Genomic DNA, 25,508 nt, shown 5'->3' with positions numbered 1-25,508 from the left:
ACGTCTGATCACCTTACTGAAGGAGCAAAGTCTGGTGAATTGGGTGGGTAGGTTAATACTTTCCAGGTAAGATCTTTTAACGTGTCTTTAACTGGTTTTGAAGTGTATATTGGTGTGTCATCATGAAGCAAAATTACTTTGCCTTGTCTTCTGGAACATTCTGGTCCTTTCACGGTCAAAGTGTGGTTCCAATTGATTAATGGTTGTCAGTAGCAATCACTATTAACAGTTTCAACTGGTTTTAGAAGCTCATAATACAAACACCTTCCTGATCCCACCAAACGCAGAGCATTGTCTTCTTTCTGAAGCGATTTGGCCTTGTAGTCAATGTTGACGGTTAACCTGGATCAACCCATAATTTTGTGCAGTTGGGATTCTCAAAATAAATCCACTTTTCACCTACAGTCACAATTCGATGCAAAAAAGACTTTCTTTCATGCCATTGAAGCAACATTGTACTGATGAATTTTCGGTTTTCCATTTGTCTTTTGTTCAGTTAATGTGGCACCCATTTTTCTTCCTTTAAAATCTTTACTATTGCTTGTAAATGATCAGAAATTGTTTGCTGAGCAATATTTAATCTTTCTGCAAGTTGTTTTTGAGTATGACACACATCTTCATCCAATAATGCTTATAATCATTGGTCTTCAAACTTTTTCAGTTGACCTGAGTGTTCTTTTTTTTTTTTTTTTTAACATAGAAATCAATACTTTTAAAGCATTTAAACCAGCATTCACAAGTATCTTGAGGTGGAGCATGTTCACCAAAAGCTTCCAGAAGTATTCAGTAGCACTTTTCTTCAAAATAAAGTAATGAATTATCACTTCCCACAAATGCTCTTTTTTTGGCACAAAATTTGACATTTTTAAGTGTAAAAGTATCTATGATGGTAACAACTTCAGCAAACTTGGCATATGAAGTTTTGAAGCTTGTCAATATAACAAAATGGCATACATATCAAATCACATAACATATATATCAACATAAGTATAATTCCATCTACTGAAAAAAAAATCCACATTATTAACCGGTGTACCTACCGTGTTTCCCCGAAAATAAGACATTCTCCGAAAATAAGACCTAGCGCATGGAAAGATAAGACATCCCCTGAAAATAAGACCTAGTGCAACTTTGGGAGAAAAAATTAATATAAGACACTACCTTATTTTCGGGGAAATAGGGTAGTATATAGTATTTATCTAACTACCATAACAAATTGCCCTTAACTCAAACATGTATTAAATGACCCAATACAAAAAGCATTGTGCTCCACACTGCAAAAATACAAAGCTGAGTATCTATTTTTTTGCCATATTGAAATTTATAATCCCCTAGAGCAGTGGTTCTCAACCTTCCTAATTCTGCGTCCCTTTAATACAGTTCCTCATGGGATCTCAACATGTGGGTTAACCCGCTAGTAGGGTCGCATAAGACCATCGGAAAACACAGATATTTACATTACTATTCATTAACAGTAGCAAAATTACAGTTATGAAATAGCAAAAAAAAAAAATTTTATGGTTGGAGGTCACCACAACATGAGAAACTGTATTAAAAGGTCACGGCTTTAGAAAGGTTGAGAACCACTGCCCTAGAGAGAGACAAAAACAAGTTAACTAGAATACACAGTAGAACAGAAAGAGGAGGAGAGAGGGTGCTGCGTACAATTGCCTTGGGGTAAGGCATGGAAGACTAAGTGGCTGAGGTTGCCGTTGGGACTGTGAAAACTGGATATGTCTTTGAAATAACAAGGGACAAAGAATGGAGTAATAAAATTTCTTCAGAACCAAGACACTCATGACAATGACAACATCTAACAAGTATACCAATAAGAATTTCAGGGAGGGAGGGAGGGAGGGGGGCAAAAAAAAAAAAATCAATAAAATATATTAAAAAAAAAAGAATTTCAATGTACATTTTAACAGTTGTGCTAAAATATGGGAGAAAAATTATTACCTTCTATAGCAATCACATGACAAAGCAATAAGACAAATCAATAGTGTTTTTAAACCACATAGACTTTGTAACAGACTATATGACCAGACAGACAACAATATTACAGAATAACATAATTCCTGGACAATATTTTAAACCTGCACTGTCCGATACAATAACCATTAGTGACATGTGACTATTGAGCACTTAAAATGTGGCTACTCCAAATTAGGAAGAAATATAAGTGTAAAAAATCCAATAGCTTGTAAAGATTTAGTACTTAAAAGTAAAATATCTTAGTAAATTTCAACTTGATTACATGTTGAAATAATATTTTAAATATACTGAGTTAAACAAAATATTATTTAAAATTACATATGTGACTCACATTTGAGGCTTGCATTATATTTCTATTGAATAGCTCTGGCTTAAACAATTGTTTAATATTAATATTGTTCAGATTTATCTACTTGTTTCACATTGTTTCTTCATGTTGATATCACTATAATCATTTGGTCATAGTGATACAATGTAACATCTCAAAACATCTGTGCCTCAGTATCTAGAATCTAGATTCTAGATACTGAAAGGTGAGAAACACACCAAAAAATTTGTCAGCTGCTTAGCTAGCATTTAGGAGGAAATATAGAAAAAAACAACCAACTAACAACTTTTCCAGATACATTTACCAAGTAGTTAACACTCTGGGCACTGGTAGCTGACATCATGAGATTATGTTAGGTAAGAACTATTGTATTATACTTAGTGATAAAAAGACATGGGATCTAGGAAAATAGGAGAATGGGCACTAAAGAACAATGAGAGAAATTACTGTGTTTCCCCGAAAATAAGACATCCTCTGAAAATAAGACCTAGCGCATGGAAAGATAAGACATCCCCTGAAAATAAGACCTAGTGCAACTTTGGGAGAAAAAATTAATATAAGACACCGTCTTATTTTCGAGGAAACAGGGTAGAAGTTGACAGCTGTACAGTGAGTGAGACCTGCAGAACAGCCAGACCAGATCTCAATAATAAGACGAGGACTGTAGGAAAAAGGAATATTAGAGAGGGTGAGGCAGAATCTACAGAATGCCTGATAAAACTTGGAGAAAATCAAGATTATGATAATTGCAAATAGTGCAAGAAAATATAAATGGCAACAATATTGTATTTTTTTTTAAATAAAAGCAAAGAAATGTGATTGTCACTTTGAAAAGTTTCATAGTTCTTTAAAATATTGAACAGGCCCTAGCTGGTTTGGCTCAGTGGATAGAGCACTGGCCTGTGGACTGAAGGGTCCCTACTTCGATTCCCGTCAAGGGCACATGCCCAGGTTCCAGGCTCGATCCCACTGATTGGCTGCCTCACTTAGAGGGCGTGCATGAGGCAGCCGATCAATGATCCTATCTCTCTCTCCTTCTCCCTCTCCCTTCCTCTCTGAAATCAATAAAAATATATTTTTAAAAATATATATTAAACAGAATTACCATACAACCTACCAATTTCACTACTAAGTAACCAAAAGATCTCCACACAAAAATATGTTTACAAATGTTCATTATTCATCCTAACCAAAGGAGAAAGCAATCCAAATGTCTATCAATTAGCGAATGGATAAACAAATGATGGCATTTCCATACAATTATATAATAATATGAAATATTATTCATCAATAAAAAGAAACAAAGTACTGATGATAAATGCTATGCCATAAATGAACCTATAAAAAAATAAAAGCCTGTCACAAAAGATCACATATTATATGATTCCATTTATATAAAATGTTAAGAATAGGAAAATCCATACAGAATAATTAGTGGTTGCCTAGAGCTGGGAAGAAGGGGATTGTGGGGAGTGACTGCTAATTGGTACAGGGTTTCTTTTAGGGGTAATAAAAACTGTTCTAAAATCAAAATGTTGTAATGATTACATGACTCTGTGAGTACACTAAAAACCACAACTTTTTTGAATGAATTTTATATGTGAGTTATATATCAATAAAGCTGTTTTATAAAAGAAAATCAATCATTGTACACTACTTCCTTCTGCTAAGAATATTGCTTATTATCTAGGTATTGAGTATTAATCATTTAAGTTATAACTTACATAAATAATGATAAAAATAGTGGTATCATTATATTAGCACTAGAGGCTTGGTGCACAAAATTCATGCATGGGGGAGGGGGGTATCCCTCAGCTCAGCCTGCACCCTCTCCAATCTGGGACCCCTTGAGGGATGTCCGACTGCCCTCTCACAATCCAGGACTCCTGGCTCCCAACTGCTCGCCTGCCTGCCTTCCTGATTGTTCCTAACCACTTCTGCATGCCAGCCTAATCATCCCCTAACCACTCCCCTGCCAGCCAGTTTGCCCCTAACTGCCCTCCCCTACAGGTCTGGTCACCCCTAACTGCCGTCCCCTGCAGGCCTGGTCACCCCTAACTGCCCTCCCCTGCAGGCTTGATCGCCTCCAACTGCCCTCCCCTGCAGGCCTGGTCACCCCTAACTGCCCTCCCCTGCAGGCTTGATCGCCTCCAACTGCCCTCCCTTGCAGGCCTGGTCCCTCCCAACTGCCCTCCCCTGCTGGCCAACTTGTGGTGGCCATCTTGTGTCCACATGGGGGCACCCATCTTATGTGTTGGAGTGATGGTCAATATGACTATTATTCTTTTATAACATAGGAGAAGCCTGTGCGTGTTTGGAGGCCAGCTGGTTTGCCCTGAAGGGTATCAGGATGGGGGTTCCCTTGGGGCATGGAGCGGCCTGGGTGAGGGGTCTGTGGTGGTTTGCAGGCTGGCCATGCCCCCCGGTGACCCATGCTGAGGCCCTGGTATCTGGGATTTATTTACCTTCTACAATTGAAACTTTAGAGCCTTGAGTGGAGGCCTAGGCCGACAAGGGCAGGCGGAAAACTTGGCTTCCCTCATTGCTGGGGAAACCCAAGCCTCCCTCCTGCTCTCTCCATGGCTATAGCCATCTTGGTTGGGTTTATTTGTATATCTGCTCCTGATTGGCTGATGTGTGTGACCGATGGGTGTAGTGGAGGTACAGTCAATTTGCTTATTACTCTTTTATTAGATAGGATGATAGCAAAAGGAAAATGAGAATGACAATAAATAGTATCTACCATAATGAAAAAACAAATATAAAAATAATTTTAAGAAACAAAGAGTATACTAATTAAAAATATGATAAAAACTACAAGAGGAAACAGCCTCTGAGAAATAAAAATGGAGTACAGGAGACTGGCTTCCTTAAGACTTTTTGCACTATTTGATTTCTTTAAATAATATTAATATATTACTTTATAAAAATAAAAATAATTTTTTTTAAATGACTAGAGTGCTTGGTTTATAAGCAGAATGAAATCGTGTGCTCTTAAAGAGGTAAAAGGCACAGGCTTCATTTACAATGACGCACTCTGCACCTCTCTCAAGAGAACAGGTTTTTTCATCCAAGATGTTAAAAAATAGAAAGTTATAGGAAAATCTTACCCTTTGTCTTTTTCTTTACCATAAAATAAGCAATTATTTCCAGAAAAAAAAAACACACAGGTAATATCTCCCTGACACTATAGATCATTTTTCAAACAGTGAGAAGTATTTTAAATGTGCTACTAGTAAGTGTTCATTGAATGCATTTTACCTCCTATTGCCATGAGAAGCATTCTTTCAACTTCACTCTTACTCCCTGTCTAATTCATTGAGAAAAATAAAGGTTTAAAATCTAAAACATTTAGATTTAGTGATGACAAACAACAGTAATTTTCTAGAGTTACTGATTTAAATTGTCTTAATTCTAACACTCTTATGCTAGAGCCAGTGTCAATTTATGTATGTATGCACAAAACATACCTCCACACTAGAACTACCTTATAAACATTCAGATTATCTAGGGAAGGATACATAAGAAATTGGGCCCTGGCCAGTGTGGCTCAGTTTGTTGGGCACTGTCCTGTGCACTGAAAGGTTGCTGGTTCAATTCTGGTTGGGCCAGGTTGCTGGCTTAATTCTCAGTGGGGGTGTACAGGGGGCAAGCCTACTGATGTTGGGCTCTCACATCAATGTTTGTGGAAGGAAGGACAGATGGAAGGACGGACGGAAGGACGGACGGACAGACGGACGGAAGGAAGGATTAAGAAATTAACAACTCTAGACTATGTTAATAAGGGACATATTAATGATTCATATTTGTGCCACTGTTGGGAATGGTACCCTGGAGACAAAAGGAAAAGCTGGGCTCTGGCCAGTGTTGCTCAATGGTTAGAGTGTCGTTCCATGCATTGAAGGGTTCAGAGTTCAATTCTGATCAGTGTACATTTCCAGGTTTGGAGTTTGATCCCTGGTTGGGGCCCTTATGTGAGGCAACCAATTGATGTTTCTCTCTCACGTGATGTTTCTCTTTCTTCTTCTCCCTCTCCCTTCCTCTCTCTATAATCAATGAAAAACATATCCTTGGGTAAGGTTTTTTTTTTAGAAAGTCGGTTTGGCAGAATTAGTGTTTTTTTTTTAATTCATCATTTTTCCTCAATCTGATCAAACCAAAATGATTTTAAGAAAACTGTAAAACGACTGTAAGATTTTAAGTACAAATAGAATGTAAGATTCAACCATTTACAAATTTTTTACTTGCATACCCTTTGAAAGTAAACCATTCTCCCCAAAACATAAGCAAAGTGGGAACGGGAACTGTAAACTAGATTCCAAATCAACCAAGTTATATCTTTATACCTTGTACCAGACCAAGTACATTACAGACAGAAGTATATATTGTCATAATTTACTGAATGTTCATTATTTGCTGCACAGTAACTCATTTAAAAATATATATATATTAATTTAAAAATCACTATTGTTTCAACTTAGCAGTGGTAGCCAATTTTTTGGAAAACAAATTGTTCTTTAACTCTATAGTCTATTTTTCTTTGCTGTTCTATTCACACAGGCCTTTATGTGAATGTATATTTCTGTATTACATTCAACCAATTTCAAAGATATTTATATAATCAAGAAAGATTTGTATGAGCCAAGATAGGAACAAAGACTGCAACCTCTTTTATAAAATCAATGAACCATGAAAATACTTCATACTTGAAATCATGAAAGATTCCCTTTGCACAAACCCCCTTAAAAAAATGCTAAACATTACACAAATTCATTTATTCATAGTGATTATGTTCTTGGTAGTACAGTATCCAGGAAATCAGGTTGGTCCTGTTAGTACTAGCATCTACTCCTGTCACACCCACGTGCTCTGCCCCTCCATTCTCCATTGCAGGGTGGAGCATAAGAGATACTACAATCTCACAGCTGCCCATCCCCATTGCTGTATCACAGTATCATGAGTCTTATTAAAAATAAACACACTAGCACTCTAACAAATTCATCTTTAAAAAGTATGGAACTGTGGCAACAGTATCAGCACATGCATGTTTCACAGCCTTCTCTGTACATTAAGCACATGCGAAAACAGAGCTCCCGCAGCCTAAGAATTTGCCGACACTTCAAACAACTGCAAACTTCTCCAAACCAGCATCTCATACCTGCAATTCAAGTTCAAAACGGGGCAAACAACACAGGACGCAAGTACTAACTTTCAGTTGAACCATGCCAGTGAAATGAGAAGATGTCACCTCATTTTCTAAATGCAATTCCCATTCAGCCATAAATTGATTTGGAAATCTCTGTATTCCCTTCAATTTTTCCCCCAGTACCAATACCTGTGCCTCCTTTCACAATTAGCTGTTTTTTACCAGTGCATGCAACACGATAATCTGAAATTCTCATATGAAGATCTTAGTGTTTTAAGAACTCTGGAAAGGTTTGATTGGGAAAGAAATGAAAATAAGGTTCTAGTTTTCAGTCTCACATGAGCTCTTTTCCAACATCAACATGGATAATCTAAAAATTCCCTAAATTCTAATAACCTAACTTTGGGTGTCACAAAGAGATTATCCTCCCTTAGGAATACAGGATCTCTAAGTTGCCACCTACTCTTTGGTTTTAATCACCATGCTTAAATACACAAATACTATTAATTATTCTCTCATTACTAAAAACAACTTTACTTTAAAAAACATTTTATATGAGGAAATAATATTCAACTTATTTCCCTCTTTCCAAACCTAGGCAGCTAGCTAAATTTTCACCAATAGTATACCAGAGATTTATTATTAATATTTTAATGAAAATTACCATAGGGTCCTTATTTTTTCTATTTTGAGTATAATATCAAGTGATTCTACAATAGGAACTGTATATTAACATTTACTTAATAACATTTGAATCTGGATGTAAACAAAAAGAAATGTTGGCTTCACCATAGTAAATAAAATGTTTTTAAAATACCGATTTAAACTTGCAATGAGTGCTTAGCTCAACAAAAAAGTCAAAAACAACTTATTATAAAATCAACTTTTAAAGTCTGCTGGACCCTTCACAAACCAAGTGAAGGCTGCTATTATTATTACCACTGTTTTAAATGTGAGGTTTACCTGAAAATGATCATATTTATAAAAAGTTTTTAAGTTGTACCAAAGGTTAAAGGCTATATAAAATACCTGAAATTTTAAAATCACACTTTAGTGCCAAAAGTATTTTCATTGTTTTCAAATAAATAACCATGGAACTATTATAACTAGGTTTTTCAAGTGCCAAGCTCTTAAATCTACATTTTAAAAATTGTTTTTAGAAATTTAATGAAAAGTATTTAAATGAAAACCCTTCGTTTACTTACTACTTTCAACATTTTTGCCAAAGCCGGTTTGGCTCAGTGGTAGTGTCAGCCTGCGGACTGAAAGGTCCCAGGTTCGATTCTGGCCAAGGGCATGTACTTTGGTTGCCAGCACATCCCCGGTAGGGGGTGTGGAGGAGGCAGCTGGTCGATGTTCCTCTCTCATCGACGTTTCTAGCTCTCTATCTCTCTCCCTTACTCTCTGTAAAAAATCAATAAAATATATTTAATTTTAAAAATTGACATTTTTAAGTGTAGAAAAATTAGAAACTGCAATTAATAGGCTGATAAGTTAAATATCATTGTCAGTAACCAATTGTGTCTGCTGAATTTCAAGGGAACCTATTGTATATTAAATTTTTAAAAAGTGAACTCATCTACCCTCTCATCTCAGAACTTTCTCAACTTTCCCATTACAACCAACAATTTAACTCGCAGTCAACTCTTCCAGACCAGTAACATCAGAATTTATTTTTAACTCCTGACTCCTTCCCAAATATTCCCCTTCAATCCAATACAAAGTCGTGCCAGTTCATTCACACTGTTCTCTTTTCATCCCATTTTCACATGTTATTTTATACTCCCTCAGGATTCACAACACACCCTTAGTATGGTATCCCTAAAAGGGCCCTGATGACTACTCTAATCCATCAACTCAGCTGCCCAAATCATCTTCTAATTTCTTGGTTCAGCCATCTAAAGTAAATTCCAATATCTCTTTAAGCTCAACCAAACTCTTACAGGCCCCCTCTACCCTCCATCAGCTATTAACATATTTTCCAGATTCCACCTCTCATTTTCTTATTTAGACTACTTTAATTCAGATTTACTAACTAGCTTAGTAAATACAAAAAATCATTTACAAAAAACACCATCTCTGTGCCTCTGTCCAATCTTTCCATCGAGAATCCTTTATGCTTCTGTATCAATTGAGGTTATTGCTTCCTTTACCACCTGTCTTACAACACCCTTCTGCAGAAGTCTTCCCTCTCTGGCCCATCTGCCTCACCCCTTTATTCTCTGTCCCTCTGAACAAAGCATTCTATTTGTATTTGCAATCTCACAGTCATCTTGGTATTGTCTTCATATTTTGGCTCATAAACTGCCTCTACTACTAAATGATAAGCTTTTGAGGACAAGGACTGCATTTTCTTATGTATCTCTCTTCTGAACACGGTTCCTTGAACACCAGCATTCTAATATTTAATCATTTCTCTTTATTCTAAAATGTCCTTAAAGTCAAGGTTGTCAAAAACAATTAGCACTGAACTCCAACTTTTTAAATGTTGATTTATATAATAACAGAGAACTAAACATTTTAACCTACACTGTACAAGAATTACCTCATCAGTCAACATCCACATTATCAAGAATTAAGTCATTTTCAAAGGAAATCCTGGGGATAAAAATGAAAAGTCCAAAATTTTAACATTATAAGTTATTCTATTTTGCTTTCTGAAATAGATCTAATACCTGAAATTGGTTTTGAGTGGTTTTTAAACTATATTAAAAGCTGAAAAAACAAACACCCCAGTAGCACAAGAAGTTCTTAAGTAGCTATTATAAGATTTGCTTCATCATAGCTGAAAATTACCTTAGAATTTTTAAATATTCCTTTCAAATGACCCCGAGAAGTGCTTAGAAAGCTTGACCCTTCCCTGAAGATGCATCATCAGCTTCCCTTTTCACATACCCTGCATTCTACAATAGCAGTCAATACCCCACAACCCCCTCCCCAAATTAACTTTAAAAAATAACCTTCCATTAGCTATTACCTTCGACTACCCTGTTTCAGGTAAGTTCCAAAAGCCAACATGAATTGAAATCCTGAATTCAACAAAAATCATTTTATGTTGCTTAAGGATATGATCAATTTCACATAACAGCATATGCTTCTAAAAAAATAAAAATAAAAACTCAATTATTCAGTTCTCTCCTTCTTCTAGGCAACAAAATAGTTTTCTTTGCCCTCGTGGAATAAGAAACTATAATTTTTGCCAAATTCTGGAAATATTTTTACATACGCTGTCATTAAATAGCACATAAACAGATCCACAAGTAAAGATACTAGTACATCAGAATACTGGGTACTTAGTATGCCAAACACCTCAAAAACATAGGCTTCCAGCACAAATCTGGGACAAGAATATACTCTAGCAACAACCCTGAGCTCAGCCCAAATATCCCTGTTATATGCAGGACCACAGCGTTCTGCAAAACCTATGATGGAAAGCTCTAAATCCATATTCTCAAAACTAAATCCATAGTTTTATCTAAATGTGACAGAAAACCAATGCAAGAGCATTTTAAATAATCCTAAGGGGACCCCTGACCTCTAGATCATTTAACAAGTACAAATGCAATGGCACCCAAAATTGAACTTAAATGTCAGGTCAGTAACAATTAACATTCAACTTAGTATCTGGCAACATGACAATGCAAACCTCAATCAAAAATTGGACCTACTCCCAAATTACCTTTTGACTAAACAATAAATTATATAGCAGTAGACAGGTAATGTCAAAATGGGAAGGATCAAAGATAACATATTAAACCACTTATCCAATTTAAAACAACGCAAATAGATATTGCTACTGGGTATCAGCAGTTCCCACTGGCCCCCCGCAAAGGAAGGAATCAATGCTCGCCTCCCAACGAGAAGGCCGGTTACTGACCAAGTTCATCTCAGGATTTAGAACAAATACTTTGTATAGTCACACAAGCAGGAAAGAAATGTTAGGCAACTGTTAACACTCGGTCTCTCTATTAAGTATACAAAACGGTGGAAACCCCTGAGACCTGATCTAACCGAAATACCCCTCATTCCAAAAGACATCAAAATGAGCAACATACATCATGTTTTATGAATCAAGTCTTGTCCTCTTTATCCACAAGGATGGGCGAGTAAACACTTTACCATCGCTATTTTAACGCGGGAATACTCCAGCACTGAATACAGCTGACTATCAACAGCAAGGAACGTGTAAAAAAATAAGTTTCAAATCAAATCATCCAAACAACAACAACAAAAATCATCTTCTCTCAATTCAAGGTTAATGAGACCGGGGGAGGGGGTATGGGAGGAGAAAAGAGGGAGCCGCTTCATCCTTGAAGACACTGTTGTTGTTTTTTGCCTCCTTTCCATTACATCCGACTGCTGTACCGGGAGGTCTAAGACTTGAAGACCCTGGCAGCCCCAGGGTTCCTATTTTGAGGATGAAGTGGAGGAGGAGAAAGGTGTAAAAGAAAATCAATACTTACTGCTAACTTTCATGCTGCCAAACGCCGAAGGCTGCTGCACCGGCTTGCAGCTCTCCGCAAAGGAGGTGGTTCTCGGCCGCCCTGACATGATCGCTCTCTTCCTGAATCACCTTCTTCTCCTTCCTTCCTCCTCTTCTTCCTTTTGTTGTAGGGTGGGATGTTAGGGTAATGACCAATGCAGCATTAAGTTCTCCCACAAGAAAAAAAAAGGCTTCGTTCCCTTATGTGTTCTTTTCCACTCCTTTTGTATAGCTATTTTTTAAAAAAAAACAAAAAAACAAAAAAACAACGAGCGATGTATTTCTCCTTCAAGACAGATCCGTATGGATATTTAACATAGATGATTTGGGACTAGGGGGCGAAAAATACAATCCATTCCCCTCCCTTTCCTTGGAGGGGAGAAAAGGAAAGGGGGGGGGTGAGGAGGGTCCTAAAAATATATATATATAATATGTATATCACGGGAGACGGGGACAAATACTTGATTGAAAATAAGTACTTTGAAGATTATATTTTTTTCCTCGGGGATTTTTTTTTTCCGAGTCAATGAAGAAGGGAAGCGGCGGAAGGATCACGAGTCTCACGCTTGAAAAGAAGGGGGCTGGGAAGGAGGGAGGGAGAGGGAGAGGGTGGCTCGGAGATGCGACGGGAGCCGCTGAGGCTCGGGCAGCGGCGGGATCCGGCGGGCGGGCGGCCGGGGCCCGGCGACCTGGAGGGCGGCGGAGCGGCGAGTCGGTCGGTCGGTCGGTCGGTCAGAGGCGGGCGGCGGCGGCGGCTCCTCTCCTCATTGCGCCAGGAGCAGCTGCGGGCGGCGGCTGGATCCAGCGGCCATGGCGGCGGCGGTGGCGGCGGAGGCAGCTCCCTTCAGACCCCAGGCAGCGGCTCCTCGGCTGCTCCCCATACGCCGGGGACATGGGAGCCCAGCAACCGCTTCGGTCCCTCGGGGCCCCCTCCCCCGTCCGCGGCACCAGCGCGGCCGCCCTCCCGCCCCTCGCCTGTGTGCTCGGTGCCTGCGCTCAGGAAGTGTCCGCGCTGGGCTCCCAGTCCGGAGCCCCTGTCACAGCGTCTGTGGGGCCGGCTCCTCCCGGCGTCCTTCCTTCCTTCCTTCCGGCCTTCCTTCCTTTGTCACTCGGCCCGGGCGGCGGCGGCGGCGGCGGCAACACAAGCCCGCATTCGCCCGGGTCAGGGGCTGCTCTGTGTGAGGAGCGCCGTCTGCGCAGCCGCCTGAGCTCTTCCCCGCTACCCCTCCCCCGTCCACCTCGTCCTCCGCCTCCTTCCTCCCCCGCCCAGGCTTACACCGCCCAGCGCGCCCGACGCCCAGCGTAACAGGCGTCTGGGAATCGCCGGCCGAGCCCCGCGCCCGCCCGCTTCGGTCGCGGAGCCGAAGCCCGAGCGGAGCCAATCACGGGCGTCGTTTTTCAGCTGCTTCTCCCGGAAAAAGCCGAGAGACCTAAGGAACCAATGAGAATCTGTCGCTCGGAAAGCCACGCCCAGAGAGCGAAGAATACCGAAGACATCCGAGCGAGAAGAAGGTGGGTTCGCCTTGTTCGGAGAAGAAATTCGATAATGGCCACAGTGGCCAATCAGAGTCCTCAAGAAAAAAAGAAAAAAGAAAAAAAACGCTTGAAGAGTTAAGAACGGTGAAACCCGGGGTTCTGGGTGAAACAGCACGGCTGGGGCTGCCCGTGGCCGCCTTGTCATTGGCCAGAAACTCCGCTGGGAGTGTGCCTCCCTCGCTGATTGGTGCATGGAAGGAGGCCTTCCGAGGACAGTCTGGCCAGTCAGAACGCCTCCTTCCTTGCCGGGGCGGGGCAAAGAAGAAAGCAATGGGAGGGCGTCTATAACGTGCCTTCTCATTGGCTGGGAGCTTTGGAGCTAGAGTTGGGGCTAAAGGGAAAGGGGAGGGAGCCCGAAACCGCTACGGCAGCCAATCGGCACTCACTGCTGTCCAATCGCAAGACCTAGCTGCACTGTGATTGGCCCTCAGTCTCCGGCGGCGGCGGTGGTCCCCGGAGTCCCGAGCAGCTCGGCTGGGGCCACGGCGGACCGTGAGACGGGCTCGCCTGCGGCTGCAGCTAGACGGGGCCGTGGCGGACGGAGTGACGGGCTTGCCTGCGGCTGCTCCCACACCTTATGGAAACCCACACATAGAGAGTGCGGACTGTCCGCACGGCCGCTCCGAAACTGCTGCTGCGGTCGGCGGGGCTGGGCTCGGAGCGCTCTGGCGAGCAGTGGGTTTAAGGGCCCCTCCCCACTCGCTGGAGGCCTCGGGCTGGGCGCGGCTAATCCTGCGCGCTCCAGACTTGCCTCCGCCTGGGATAGTGCATCCAAGTGCCAGTGTCTTCCCTGAAAAGCCCAGATCCGTGCCAGATGCCTCCCCGGCCGGGAGCGAGTCCTCAGACGCTAATGTGGGAACAAAGCTTTCAGAAAGGCAGCAGCGCCCCTGGGCGGCCGCGCCCCGCCCCGCCTTCCCTCTCCGCCGCGGGGGCCATTGATTAGACGGAAGCCAGGCGGGGCTTGGGGCGCGGGGGGTAGGGGGGGAGTGGACGCCCCTGAGAAATGAGCTCATGCTTGGATGCGCGCGCTCCCGGGGCACTGCTGCCTGGCGCTAAACGGGCCCCGAAATCAGGTGACGGGAGATTCTTTCAGGTCGGACCTCCTGAAGCCTCCGCGGAAAAGGGGCAGAGTATCCCTTAATAGCTTTGGGTCCTTTGGACGGTGATGTAAGGCCGGTGGTTATTGTTCTGCAGAAAACCAGCTCCTTTGGTTCGCCTGGGAACAGGATAGCAGGAAAAAAGTAACAGGGACATTTGCCATCCAGATTGTGATCCCGTGTGGTGCCTGTAATTTCCACCGGCACAGCCATCTCTTTCCATTAGGATGCTACCTCCAGAACGAACATGTAGAAATACCTACAACGGGTCAGATCGCCTAGCTCTTTGGTTGGAAAAACTGATGAGGGATAGAAGGAAGCTTTGGTGGGAGGCAGGAAAGGTCCAGCTACTAGAGTTTGCAGACAGGTCTCCAGGGGTGAGCAAGTACAACCACCGAGTGAACCTGGTCGGGTGGGAGACAATGGGGAGAGAGAAGTCATGGTGCACGTTGGAGTGTCCGTGCTGTAACTGAAGGGAGCAACTGTTCAGCACTAGCAGAATGTTGCCCTCAGGAATGTGGGTCTTGTGTTCGGAGATATTCTCTATTTTTGGTGTGTTTTTTCTCTAAGAGAAACCCTAAAGCTGGATTTTTGTGTGAACTCTCTTGATTTTTACATTTGCCAACCAGTGAAGGCCAAACTAAAAATACCTTGGGGCAAATGTGGCCAACAGGCAATCAATTTGTAATTTCAAACCTGAACATGGGTTTTTATATCCCAAGAGCTCAGAATTAAGAGAGAGCATGGAGTCTCTGGGTATCATGGAGGGGGAGTAAAGAATGTTAAAAGCAAACACACACAGTATGTGGCAACTTTATCAGATTGAATGTTGCCTCCTTCCAAACCATTATTATGAAAGACCTTTGTCACTGGTCTTTAAAATGCTGGTGAGGCAAGGCTTTAAATCCTGCCTGCCTTTTTATTCCCCATCCTTATTCCCAATTATACCAGCAGGAAAGTGAATAACAAATATTTAGTTGAGGTAATACAAATTGGAACATGGCTATTTTGTAGATAATAAGTACAAAAATAGTCTACCGCGGTGGTCAGCAAACTATGGCTCGCGAGCCACATGCTGCTCTTTGGCCCCTTGAGTGTGGCTCTTCCACAAAATACCACGCACGGCCTGGGAGAGTCTATTCTGAAGAAGTGGCATTAAAAAGAAGTTTAAGTTTAAAAAATTTGGCTCTCAAAAGAAATTCAAAATCGTACTGTTGATATTTTGCTCTTAACTAATGAGTTTGCCGACCACTGGCCTACCGTAAGGCTATTAGTTTTACTGTAGCTTTGCTGTTGTTGCCTTCAAATATTTTGAACTGATGCTGTTTAAAAAGAAAAAAGAAAAATCTCACCAAGACTGGGAAATTTTATATGCAGAAAAAAGTGTTTCAGTCTAGAATTAGGACTTCCTTAAAGTTTATGAAAAAATACAGAAGTAATGAAATTAACATTCAATGATTGTTTCTCTAAAGTTTCAAATTCTTGCCCTACCTTCCTGCCTGCTATCAACCACTTATCTGTTTATAATAATTTCAATAGTTAATATTTACTGAGTGTTTACAATGTGCCAGGCACTGTTCTTAAGATTTTCACACATGCTGTTATCTCAAAATTGATAATCTTATGGTGCAAGTACTGTTATCACCTCTGCTTTTCAGATGAAGAAACTGACGCAGGAAGCTTTACTTAGGAACTTACTAGGTCCACAGAGCTAAGAGAGCAGAACCAGGATTCATATTCTCTGGTCTTAGCCTCTTCTCCATACCTCTCTCAAAAACACTTCCCACCTCTCCTGGAATACCTTATTTTATCTTAAATTCTAAGCCTTATGTCTTGAACTACGTTCCTGGATGTAAATATTGGGTCGGCAAGTAAGTAATTGCGGATTTTTTAAAGAAAATCAAAGACAATTTTTTCATGGAACTAAATAACTTTATTCTGTAATGTATTGCCCATTTTGATCAATGACCTTTTGCCATCTTTCAGGCAGCATCATAATCCCACGTTCAAAAAACTTCTGGTTTTTATTAGCAAAAAACTGAATCAGGTACGATTTGACATCATCATCATTATTGAAATTTTTACCATTCAAGGAGTTTTGTAAAGATCGAAACAAAAAGTAATCAGATGGTGCAAGGTCAGGACTATATGGTGGATGTGGCAAAACATCCCAACCAAGCTCCATTAATTTTTGCCGAGTGACCAAAGATGTGTGTGGCCTTGCATTGTCATGATGGAATACAACACCTTTTCGATTTGTCAATTTGGGCCGCTTTTCTTCAACTGCATTGTTTAATTTCATTAGTTGTTCAATGTAGACATCAGAATTGATCGTTCGGTTGGGTGGTAAGAGTTCAAAGTAGACAATTCCTTTGTAATCCCACCAAACTGATAACAAAACCTTCTTTTGATGAATATCAGCTTTTGATGTTGTTTGAGTTGGTTCACCTGGCCTGCTCCACGATCTTTTCCGCTTGATATTGTTGTAAACAACCCATTTTTCATCGCCAGTTATCAGTCGTTTTAAAAATGGATCATTTTCATTACGTTTCTTTAGCAAATCGCAGCTGCTAATGCGTTGCGTTAACTGTGATTCTTTCAGTTCGTGAGGAACCCATGTATCGAGTTTTTGAACATAGCCAAGTTGTTTTAAGTGATTTTCAATGCATGTATGTGATACATGAAGCTTCTCTGCAATCTCACGTGTTGTACTGTGACAGTCCGAATTGATTATTGCTTTGATTAGGGCGTCATCAACTTCAACTGGACAACCAGAGCGTTTTTCATCTTTGAGTGAAAAATCACCAGAACGAAATTTGGCAAACCAATTTTGACACTGCCGTTCTTTTAAGGCTTCGTCACCATAAACAGCACATAACTTTTTATGAGCTTGCGATGCGTTTTTCCCTTTGTGGAAATAAAAAATCAAAATATGACGAAAATGTTCCTTTTGATTTTCCATTTTTCAACGAACGCCAAACGAAAACTACAAAACAGATCAAAAAACTTTTTTTACTGATTAACAGCTGAATAGCCAACTATCAAATAACAAAATGTGTTTTACATTTTTACTACGTCTGCAAACCTAAAAATTCAACTGAAGCCATATATGTGTGAAACCCGCAATTACTTACTTGCCGACCCAATATATCCCCTAGTTTGGTTTCCTTCAGGATTTATCAGATGGTCCCTTGCAAAGATCAGTGATTCAGAACCACATTAATACCGTAATAAGCCAAAGGATTAGAAAAAGATAAATGTAGGAAAACTGAGTGGTACAGAATAGATAAGTAGTATATATAGTAGGGAAAAGTAAGAGAAGGTGTCTACAAGATAATAGTTATAAATTAAAATGAACCGTGAACTGGCTTATGTAGTAATAACAAGGACTGACATACCTCAGAGAATTTGGGGGTCCCTGACCATCACAATAAAGGGAGACTTAACCTTTTTGTTGGTAAAATAAGGTAATACCTAGATTGCAGGTTCAATCCCTGGTCAGAATTCATATGGGAATTAACAGATCTGTGTATTTCTCTGTTTCTCTCCCCCCCCCCCCCCCGCACCCTTCTAAAATCAATTTAAAAATAAACAAAACACTTTTTTAAAAAAGTAAGACCTCAGAAAAACTAAAAGAAAAGTAGCATTGTAATATTGCTCAATTTGATTATGAGTAAACAACTGAGACTTACAGAGATACCCTTTGTCAATAACTTGAAGCTAAACAGGCACTTTCAGAAAAATTCGAGGAAGCAATTTCAGGGCTGAGCAGAAGGGAGAACAGAAAAGCGGGGCATCTTTAAAAGCTGAAGCAGCAGCAGAAATTTCCTCCTCCCTAGGTAAGCTTTGATGCCAAAAAGAAGTTGGCTGTTACTGACATGCAATATATCATATAAAGGGGTCAAATTATGTCAAAGAAAAGGAGAGGAAGTGACTCATTGACTACTAGAAATCATCAGTACGAGCCTTGTTTTTAATTTGTCAGTGGTATTAAGAACCATTTAGAAATTGTATGTGTTGATCAATAATAAAAGTTAACTCACCCAGGTACTGTGGTAGGTGTTTGGGGCATATGACCCCCTATAGAGCAGATAAAATTTTTCTCTCTTTTACTGGTGAATAAACTGAGAGACAAGAGCAGTCAGTTGCTCACATTTACACAGCTAGAATGTGGTGTTCAAACCTGTACTTAACTCTTGTACCCTAGCAATTGAAATGTATCCTTCAAAAATCATTCAAAAGATGTAATAAAAAACAAACTACTCAAATCCACTTAGTGAGCATTTATGCATCTTGTGATCTCTTTGTTGGACAGTGTGCCACGCCATAGGAATACAGAAGCACAAAGATAAATAAAAACTATTTAGAAATAACTACTGCCTTGCTCCAATCTTAGAGGAACTCTCATAGAATGGAAACATGTAAAGAGATAACACCAGAATGCGGCTTTGCATCTGTGACTATTAATAATGGGGAGCAGTGATAAAAAAAAAAAAGTTTGGGGCCTTAGATAATTAAAAACTATTTTTAAAGACGAGATGTTTTATAAATATGCAGAGTATGTTGGAGCTAGATATTGAAAATTTTTTACTAGTAGGGTATGAGATAAAAATACTTCATAGACTACTACTTTAAATAAAGATTAATTTCCCAGATGCATGAAGGAAAGAAGATTCCTGGCAAAGAGAACAGGTTATACAATGGCAAAATGTGTGTAAAAATGTATTCTGACTGCCCGGGGGCCGGGGGGGGGGGGGGGGGGGGGGGTAGTTTGAAATTATGTAGCATATAAGATCTGGACCTAGCGAAAGTAAAGAAAACCAGTATTGGATAATAGAAGTATAGTTAAGTAAATTATGTTGCAGTAAGTCCATATTATGTAGCCAAAGACTAATAGCAACTCAGAAATAATACTAATTTAATAATGTAGAACTTCAGATTGTAGATTATATTTCCGAGTCTGTAAAATATATATTTGTACATTTGGATCAAATTGAAAAGGATTGCCCAGTCAGAGTGGATCAGTGACTGAGCATCCACCCAAGAACCAGGAGGTCAATGTTAGATTCCCAGTCAGAGTACATGCCTGGGTTTTGGGCTCAATCCCCAGGAAGAGGCATGGAGGAGGCAGCCAATTAATGATTCTCTCTCATCATTGATGTTTCTATCTCTCCCACTCTCTCTAAAATCAATAAAAACATATTAAAAAAAAAAGATTGTGCCCTAGGTGGTTTGGCTCAGTGAATAGAGCATTGACCTGTGGACTGAAGAATCCCGTTTTCAGTTCCAGTTCAGGGCATGTACCGGTACCTTGGTTGCAAGCTCCTCCCCAGCCCGAACCCTGGTCAGGGCATGTGCAGAAGGCAAACAATCCATGTGTTTCTCTCACATCAATATTTCTGTCTCTCCCTCTCTTGACTCTCTGAAAATCAGTGGGAAAATATCCTCAGGTGAGGATTTAAAAAAAAAAAAGATTGAAAAGGATGGCAGAAATTAGAATAATTTTGTTAATATATTGGTATATTTAATAATAGATGAAAATATTCACTTTAAATGTTAATATTCCTACAATAAATTTGCTTGTTTGATTTTAAAGAAAATTGAACCCCAAAATAACTCATTTTTACATTGTGATTCACATATTCCTCAGAAAGCCTCTGATTACATGGACTTCTTAATAAAAACAAATTTCTCAGCAAAGCTTTTCAACACTAGCACTTTATTGATAATCCTTTGTAATATTAGTTAATAAAACTAGCCAATATTTATTGAGTACATACCATAATAAAACTATCCAATATTTATTGAGTATAAAACTAGACAATATTTATTGAGTACATACCATATTGAGATATGCAAGACATCTATCTGATATAAAGAAGTACATGAACAACATGAGTGGCTTTGTGCCCTTGGGGAGCTTATCTTTTGGGGAAATAAACGCATGAAAAGTTGAATAATTATTAAAAATCACATTTTGAATCCATAAACAAGTTATGGATTCAAACAAGAACATCCTTTGTTAATATGATCAAATGAATTGCTCATGCTGTCCTATTTTTAATAGGCGAATAGAAGATACTTCAATCTAAAGTGGATCTTAAAGAAGTAGTAGGATTTGGAGATGAAGTAAAGACAGAGGAGGTAAATTATCTTCCACCACTTCATTTCTAACCCATCACACAAACCCCCACTCCTCATAAACTCTTAGGTGGGTTGAGCTGTCAGCAATTAAGAACAGTGTAAGTCTGTTCATCTAACTTCAGGAAAACCAGCTTGGCTAGAACAAAAGCTGATGGAGGACACTAATGGATATAAGGTTTAACAAATAGTGTGAGGCCAGATTTGACAGAGCTTTGAATGTTTCACCAAGAAATCTGGGTTTTGTCTTCTAGACAGGGGAGAATTATGGGAGCTATTTTAATAGATGTGAGGCATTGTCACTGTAGGCAAGTGTGGAGGAGGAACAAACTTTTCTCTGCCTTTAAGGTTTTTCTGACTGGTCTAATAGTCAAATAGACATAAGACAGATTAGCAAGAGTAAGTAACCACATTTAATACATATATATTATACGGATGGGACCCCAGCACAGGTGAGAATGAGATGCCACATGCAGGAGAGAGTCAGATATAGAAAAGGGGAGTCTAGTTATATACGACATTCTGAGCTGGGGATGAGCTAATGCACACTGAGGGCTTTCAGGGGGCAGGATGAAAAGAACATATTTAGTAAATAAAAGATTGCCCTGCTATATAGGTAGGTCAAAAGGCTATTGCTGATCATCTCTTAGGGTGGGCAAGGCCCCTAATTCAAGTCCTTCTAGGCAGTTACAAGGAAGGGCAAAAGTTTCTTTTGAGCCTGAAGCTAAAATTGCCTTTAATCCAAAACTGCAGAAGCAGTTTGGGGTGACTCATTCTGAACCCCCAGAAAAGCCTCTGAGGTAACATATGCGTGTATTTTTTCCTACTGCTGAAAATGTGTTCAGGGTAACAAGACACAGCATACTTGGTCATGCTTTTTATAACCAGTAAGGTGTGCCCAAATGGAAAGTAATGGATGACTACCCAAAAAGAAGAGGGACAGTGTTAGAAACATTGCCACTAGAAAATGAACTTTGTATTACAAGCTTCATATCAAGTCTTTGACAGATCACTTAATTACTCTAACATCTAAAGGAGCATACTATCCTATCTAATAAAAGGGTAGTATGCAAATTATTTGTCACTCCATTACAAAGGTGGTGGTGCTCAGTCCTCTCAGCCCCACCAGAGTCCCCCAGTCCGGGGGAGGGGGGAGGGCAGGGAGAAGAGGGGAAGGGGGGCTGTCTGCTGAGAGCCAGCAGCATGAGCAGCCTGGCAGAATGCTTGGTTTGTTGCCCCAGTGACGAGGCAAGCTTTGGATGGGCCTCTGGCCAGGCTGAAGTGCAGATGGGCCTCCGAACCATGGAGAGCCTCTGGACAGCGGGCACAGAGCTGCCAGGCCCTGCAGAGAGCTACTGGCACACAGGTTCATGCACAGGGCTACTAGTCCTATATAATAAAGAGCTAATATGCTAATTAGACTGAACAGCAGAATGACTATCCGGACAACCTTCCGGATGAAGCCGGGGCTCTGAGGGCCACGACAGCAGCCGGGCTCTGAGGATCTATCATTGCATAAATTTCGTGCATCGGGCCTCTAGTCAAAAGATAAAAGGAAAACAAACTCTTGACAAATCCTGTTTTTTATGCTTACCATATTTTTGCTTCTAAGAGGGTATGAAGATGAGGTTAATATAGTATTACTATCGATTAGATTATTTCAAGCTGGTTCGATTTCTTTTACTGTTTCTATTTGCATTTTTGAAAAAAGCTTTTTTAGATGCGTGTAAATGTGTTTACATTGAATTGAGTACATGAATTCACCTGAATTGAAAACGATAAGTATATGTTGAAAACAGTCTTTTTAACAACAAATTTTAGGTCCTTGTGTCTTGTTTTATGTGCATTAAAATGTAATTAATCTGGGCTTAAGAAATTCTCAATTGGAACAGATACTTTAGGACCTCATTAGCCAGTAGCAAATCAGAAATAGTCATATTTCAATCAGAAATATTGTATTTTCTTAACATGGGAGTAGTACTCATACATATCTCTCAAAATAGAACAAAAGTCTTTAATCTGTATCATGTTGATGGCGAATGTGAATATATTATATAAGAAAATTGTCATTCTGTTTCTTGGCTCTTGAATATATTGACTTGGAGGAGAAAAAAAACATAAAGAAAAAATTTCAGATCTCCCATGGATTATCCAACAAGGAATTCCAGAATGCAGAGAAGGCCTGTTTCCTGCAGGCAGGCCAGTTTCCTGCAGGATGGCTTGTGGCCATCAAGATGTATGATTGCTCTGGCTTCATTTCTGTGCCCTCTGCATGGAATTCTGAAAGTCAGTGGGAGAGAAGGCACAAAACCCTGTGGAATGTGTGTTCTTGTATAGTGTCTAGATCAGGCAGTTGTAGGAAGTGCCAGATAGCAGACCAGAAAGGATTCTTGTGGGAGAGGATTTATAGCTCAGTTTTATAAGCCCATTGATATTTCACCACATCTGTTCATTAATTTTATAATTTACTAGAGGCACTGTGCACAGATTCATGCACTGGTGGGTCAGCATGGCCTGCAGGGATAGGGCCAAAACCGGCAGTCTAACACTGCCTCTCACTCCTGCCTGCCACTCCCACTCATCCCAACCCTGCTGCACCTGCTGCGGGCTCACACCCGGTCAGTCCTGATTAGGAGAGACTTGGGATGCCCTAGCAGCTCTCACCAGCCATGAGCCCTGCGTCTGGTGCCCATAGGGAGGCAGGGGGAAGGGACGTGGGCTTGGGACATGATTGGCCCTCTGGGCAGGTGGTACCACTTTAATATCACTTCTTCCTTGCGGAGCAGCTAGGGAGGGAAAGGAGCCACAGTGCCCGAGGCCAACTTCCAGGAGGCCAGCAGAACTGTTGGGATTGTACAGGTGGCGCTGGTCTATAGGAGCCTGGCCCATTCTCTGGAGATTAGACCTACAGGACTATTGAGGGCGGGAGTGGCTGCCACAGGGCTGGTGGGCCACTGAGACGGTGGGCCACTGGGATGGGTCGGTCAGCTGAGTGGAGCTCCCACTGCGGGAGCGTACTGGCCACCAGGGGGAAGCTCCTGCATTGAGCATCTTCTCCCCTGGTGGTCAGTATGTGTCATGGCAACTGGTTGACCACTTGTTCGGTCATTCAGTTGCTTAGGCTTTTATATATATAGATATTAGAGCCCCGGTGCATGAAATTCATGCACGGAGGGGGTGGTCCTCAGCCCAGCCTGCATTCTCTCCAATCTGGGGCCCCTCAGGGGATGTCTGACTGCCAGTTTGCCTGCCTGCCTGATTGCCCCTAACCCCTCTGCCTGCTGGCCTGATTGCCCCTGCTTTGCCCCCCTGCCAGCCTGATTACCCCTAACTTGCCCCTTGCTGTCCTGATCGCCCTTAACTGCCTCTCCCTCTGCGGAAGTCCACCTGGTGGTTCAGGGGAAGGCACTGCTCCATTATCTTGCTGCTGCTGCTGCTACTGCCAGCCTGAGCCTCAGCTCTTCACAGCTGCCCACAGCTGCCTGAGCCTTGGCCCTTGCAGCCGCTGTGGCTTTGTCTGGAAGGAAGTCTGCAAGAGGTCCACTCTAATTAGCATATTACCCTCTTATTAGTATAGATTTGGGGACCATTACAACCACGCAGAACTTAAAACACATGGCCCTGCCTGGTTTGGCTTAATGGAGAGAGCATCAGCCTGTGACTGAAAGGTCCTAGGTTTAATTCTAGTCAGGGGCATATGCCTGGGTTTCGGGCTCAGTCCCCAGTAGGAGGCCCTCAGGAGGCAGCTCAATGATTCTTATCATTGATGTTTCTATCTCTCTCTCCATCTCCATTTCTCTCTGAAATCAATGAAAAAAAGAAAAAAAAAGAAAAAAGAAAAAGAAAACATGATCTTTACTTTGGGCTTTGTCATTTTACAATATCCTTTGTGCAGTATTTTAACTTCCCTCAACTTTCCTTTACCCCACTCTTAAAATGCAATCTGTTTTGGTAAAGATGATCATGAAAGTGATTCTAGTTGGTAGAAGTTTTTTTTGTTTGTTTGTTTTGTTTTTGTTTTTTTGTGTTTGTTTTTTTGAAGGAATAGAGTCATGAAAATATTTTAAAAATTGAGGATGGTGATGGTTGTACCATTCTGAATTTACTTTAAAAAACTAGTTCATTGTACAGTTTAGGTGACATGTACAATATATGAATTAGATCTCAACAAAGCTGTTCTTTTATTTCTTTTTAAATAAAGACCAGTCTTATAATCAATTACAGATGTTTTCAGAGCCCCCCCAGGATTTGCTTACCACATCCCAAACCACAGCTGTGACTCCCAGTTACCTCCAGTCCTGGTGGATCTGGATGGTGTGGTTTGCACAAGAGAAGGTGGCAAGAGACTTGTGGAATTTCTGCAACCCCATTCCTGTGGTCTCCTCATAGGGCACCAGGGCCATTTCCACTGTGCCAGCTCTCTGTTGCCTTTAACCTGTTGGGCCAAAGAATCCTGCGTGCTCTGGCCAGAAAGCACATTCTCTCTTAGGTGACCAGAATGCTTTTTTTAAGGTCATTTTATGGACTCAAAAGAATAAACAGAAATGTGGAAAGCTTTTGTCAAATTCCTTTTACATGGTTCTTCCAGTCTCATGGGAAGTGAGATGTGGCTCTGAATTCATTCCAAAGGGTGTCTTTGGGCAAAAGAACCCAGAATGGTACAACTCCTGCAGGATGCTCTACACACGTCCCTGTTAGGACTCAGGGGGGATCGAATGTCAGCTTAGTGGATCGAATGTCAGCATCCTGGCTGAAAGAACCAGGTTCAATTCCAGTCAAGGGCAT

At 40.9% G+C, this 25,508-nt stretch overlaps 1 protein-coding gene across 7 annotated transcripts in view; it reads right to left on the bottom strand.

The window, feature by feature from the left end:
- Positions 1-12,168, bottom strand: part of GSK3B (glycogen synthase kinase 3 beta) — a 180,612-nt gene extending 168,444 nt beyond the window's left edge. For all 7 annotated transcript variants that reach the window (XM_036447141.2, XM_036447137.2, XM_036447139.2 and 4 more), the window contains exon 1: positions 11,930-12,168. In XM_036447141.2, coding sequence (XP_036303034.1) covers positions 11,930-12,017 — 88 coding nt within the window. In that variant the 5' untranslated portion in view covers positions 12,018-12,168. The remainder of the gene's footprint in view (positions 1-11,929) is intronic.
- Between the last annotated feature and the right edge of the window lie 13,340 nt (positions 12,169-25,508).

Source organism: Pipistrellus kuhlii, unplaced genomic scaffold, assembly GCF_014108245.1.
Source record: "Pipistrellus kuhlii isolate mPipKuh1 unplaced genomic scaffold, mPipKuh1.p scaffold_m20_p_2, whole genome shotgun sequence".
NCBI lineage: Eukaryota > Metazoa > Chordata > Mammalia > Chiroptera > Vespertilionidae > Pipistrellus > Pipistrellus kuhlii.
This window is presented reverse-complemented; position numbering and strand designations above follow the sequence as displayed.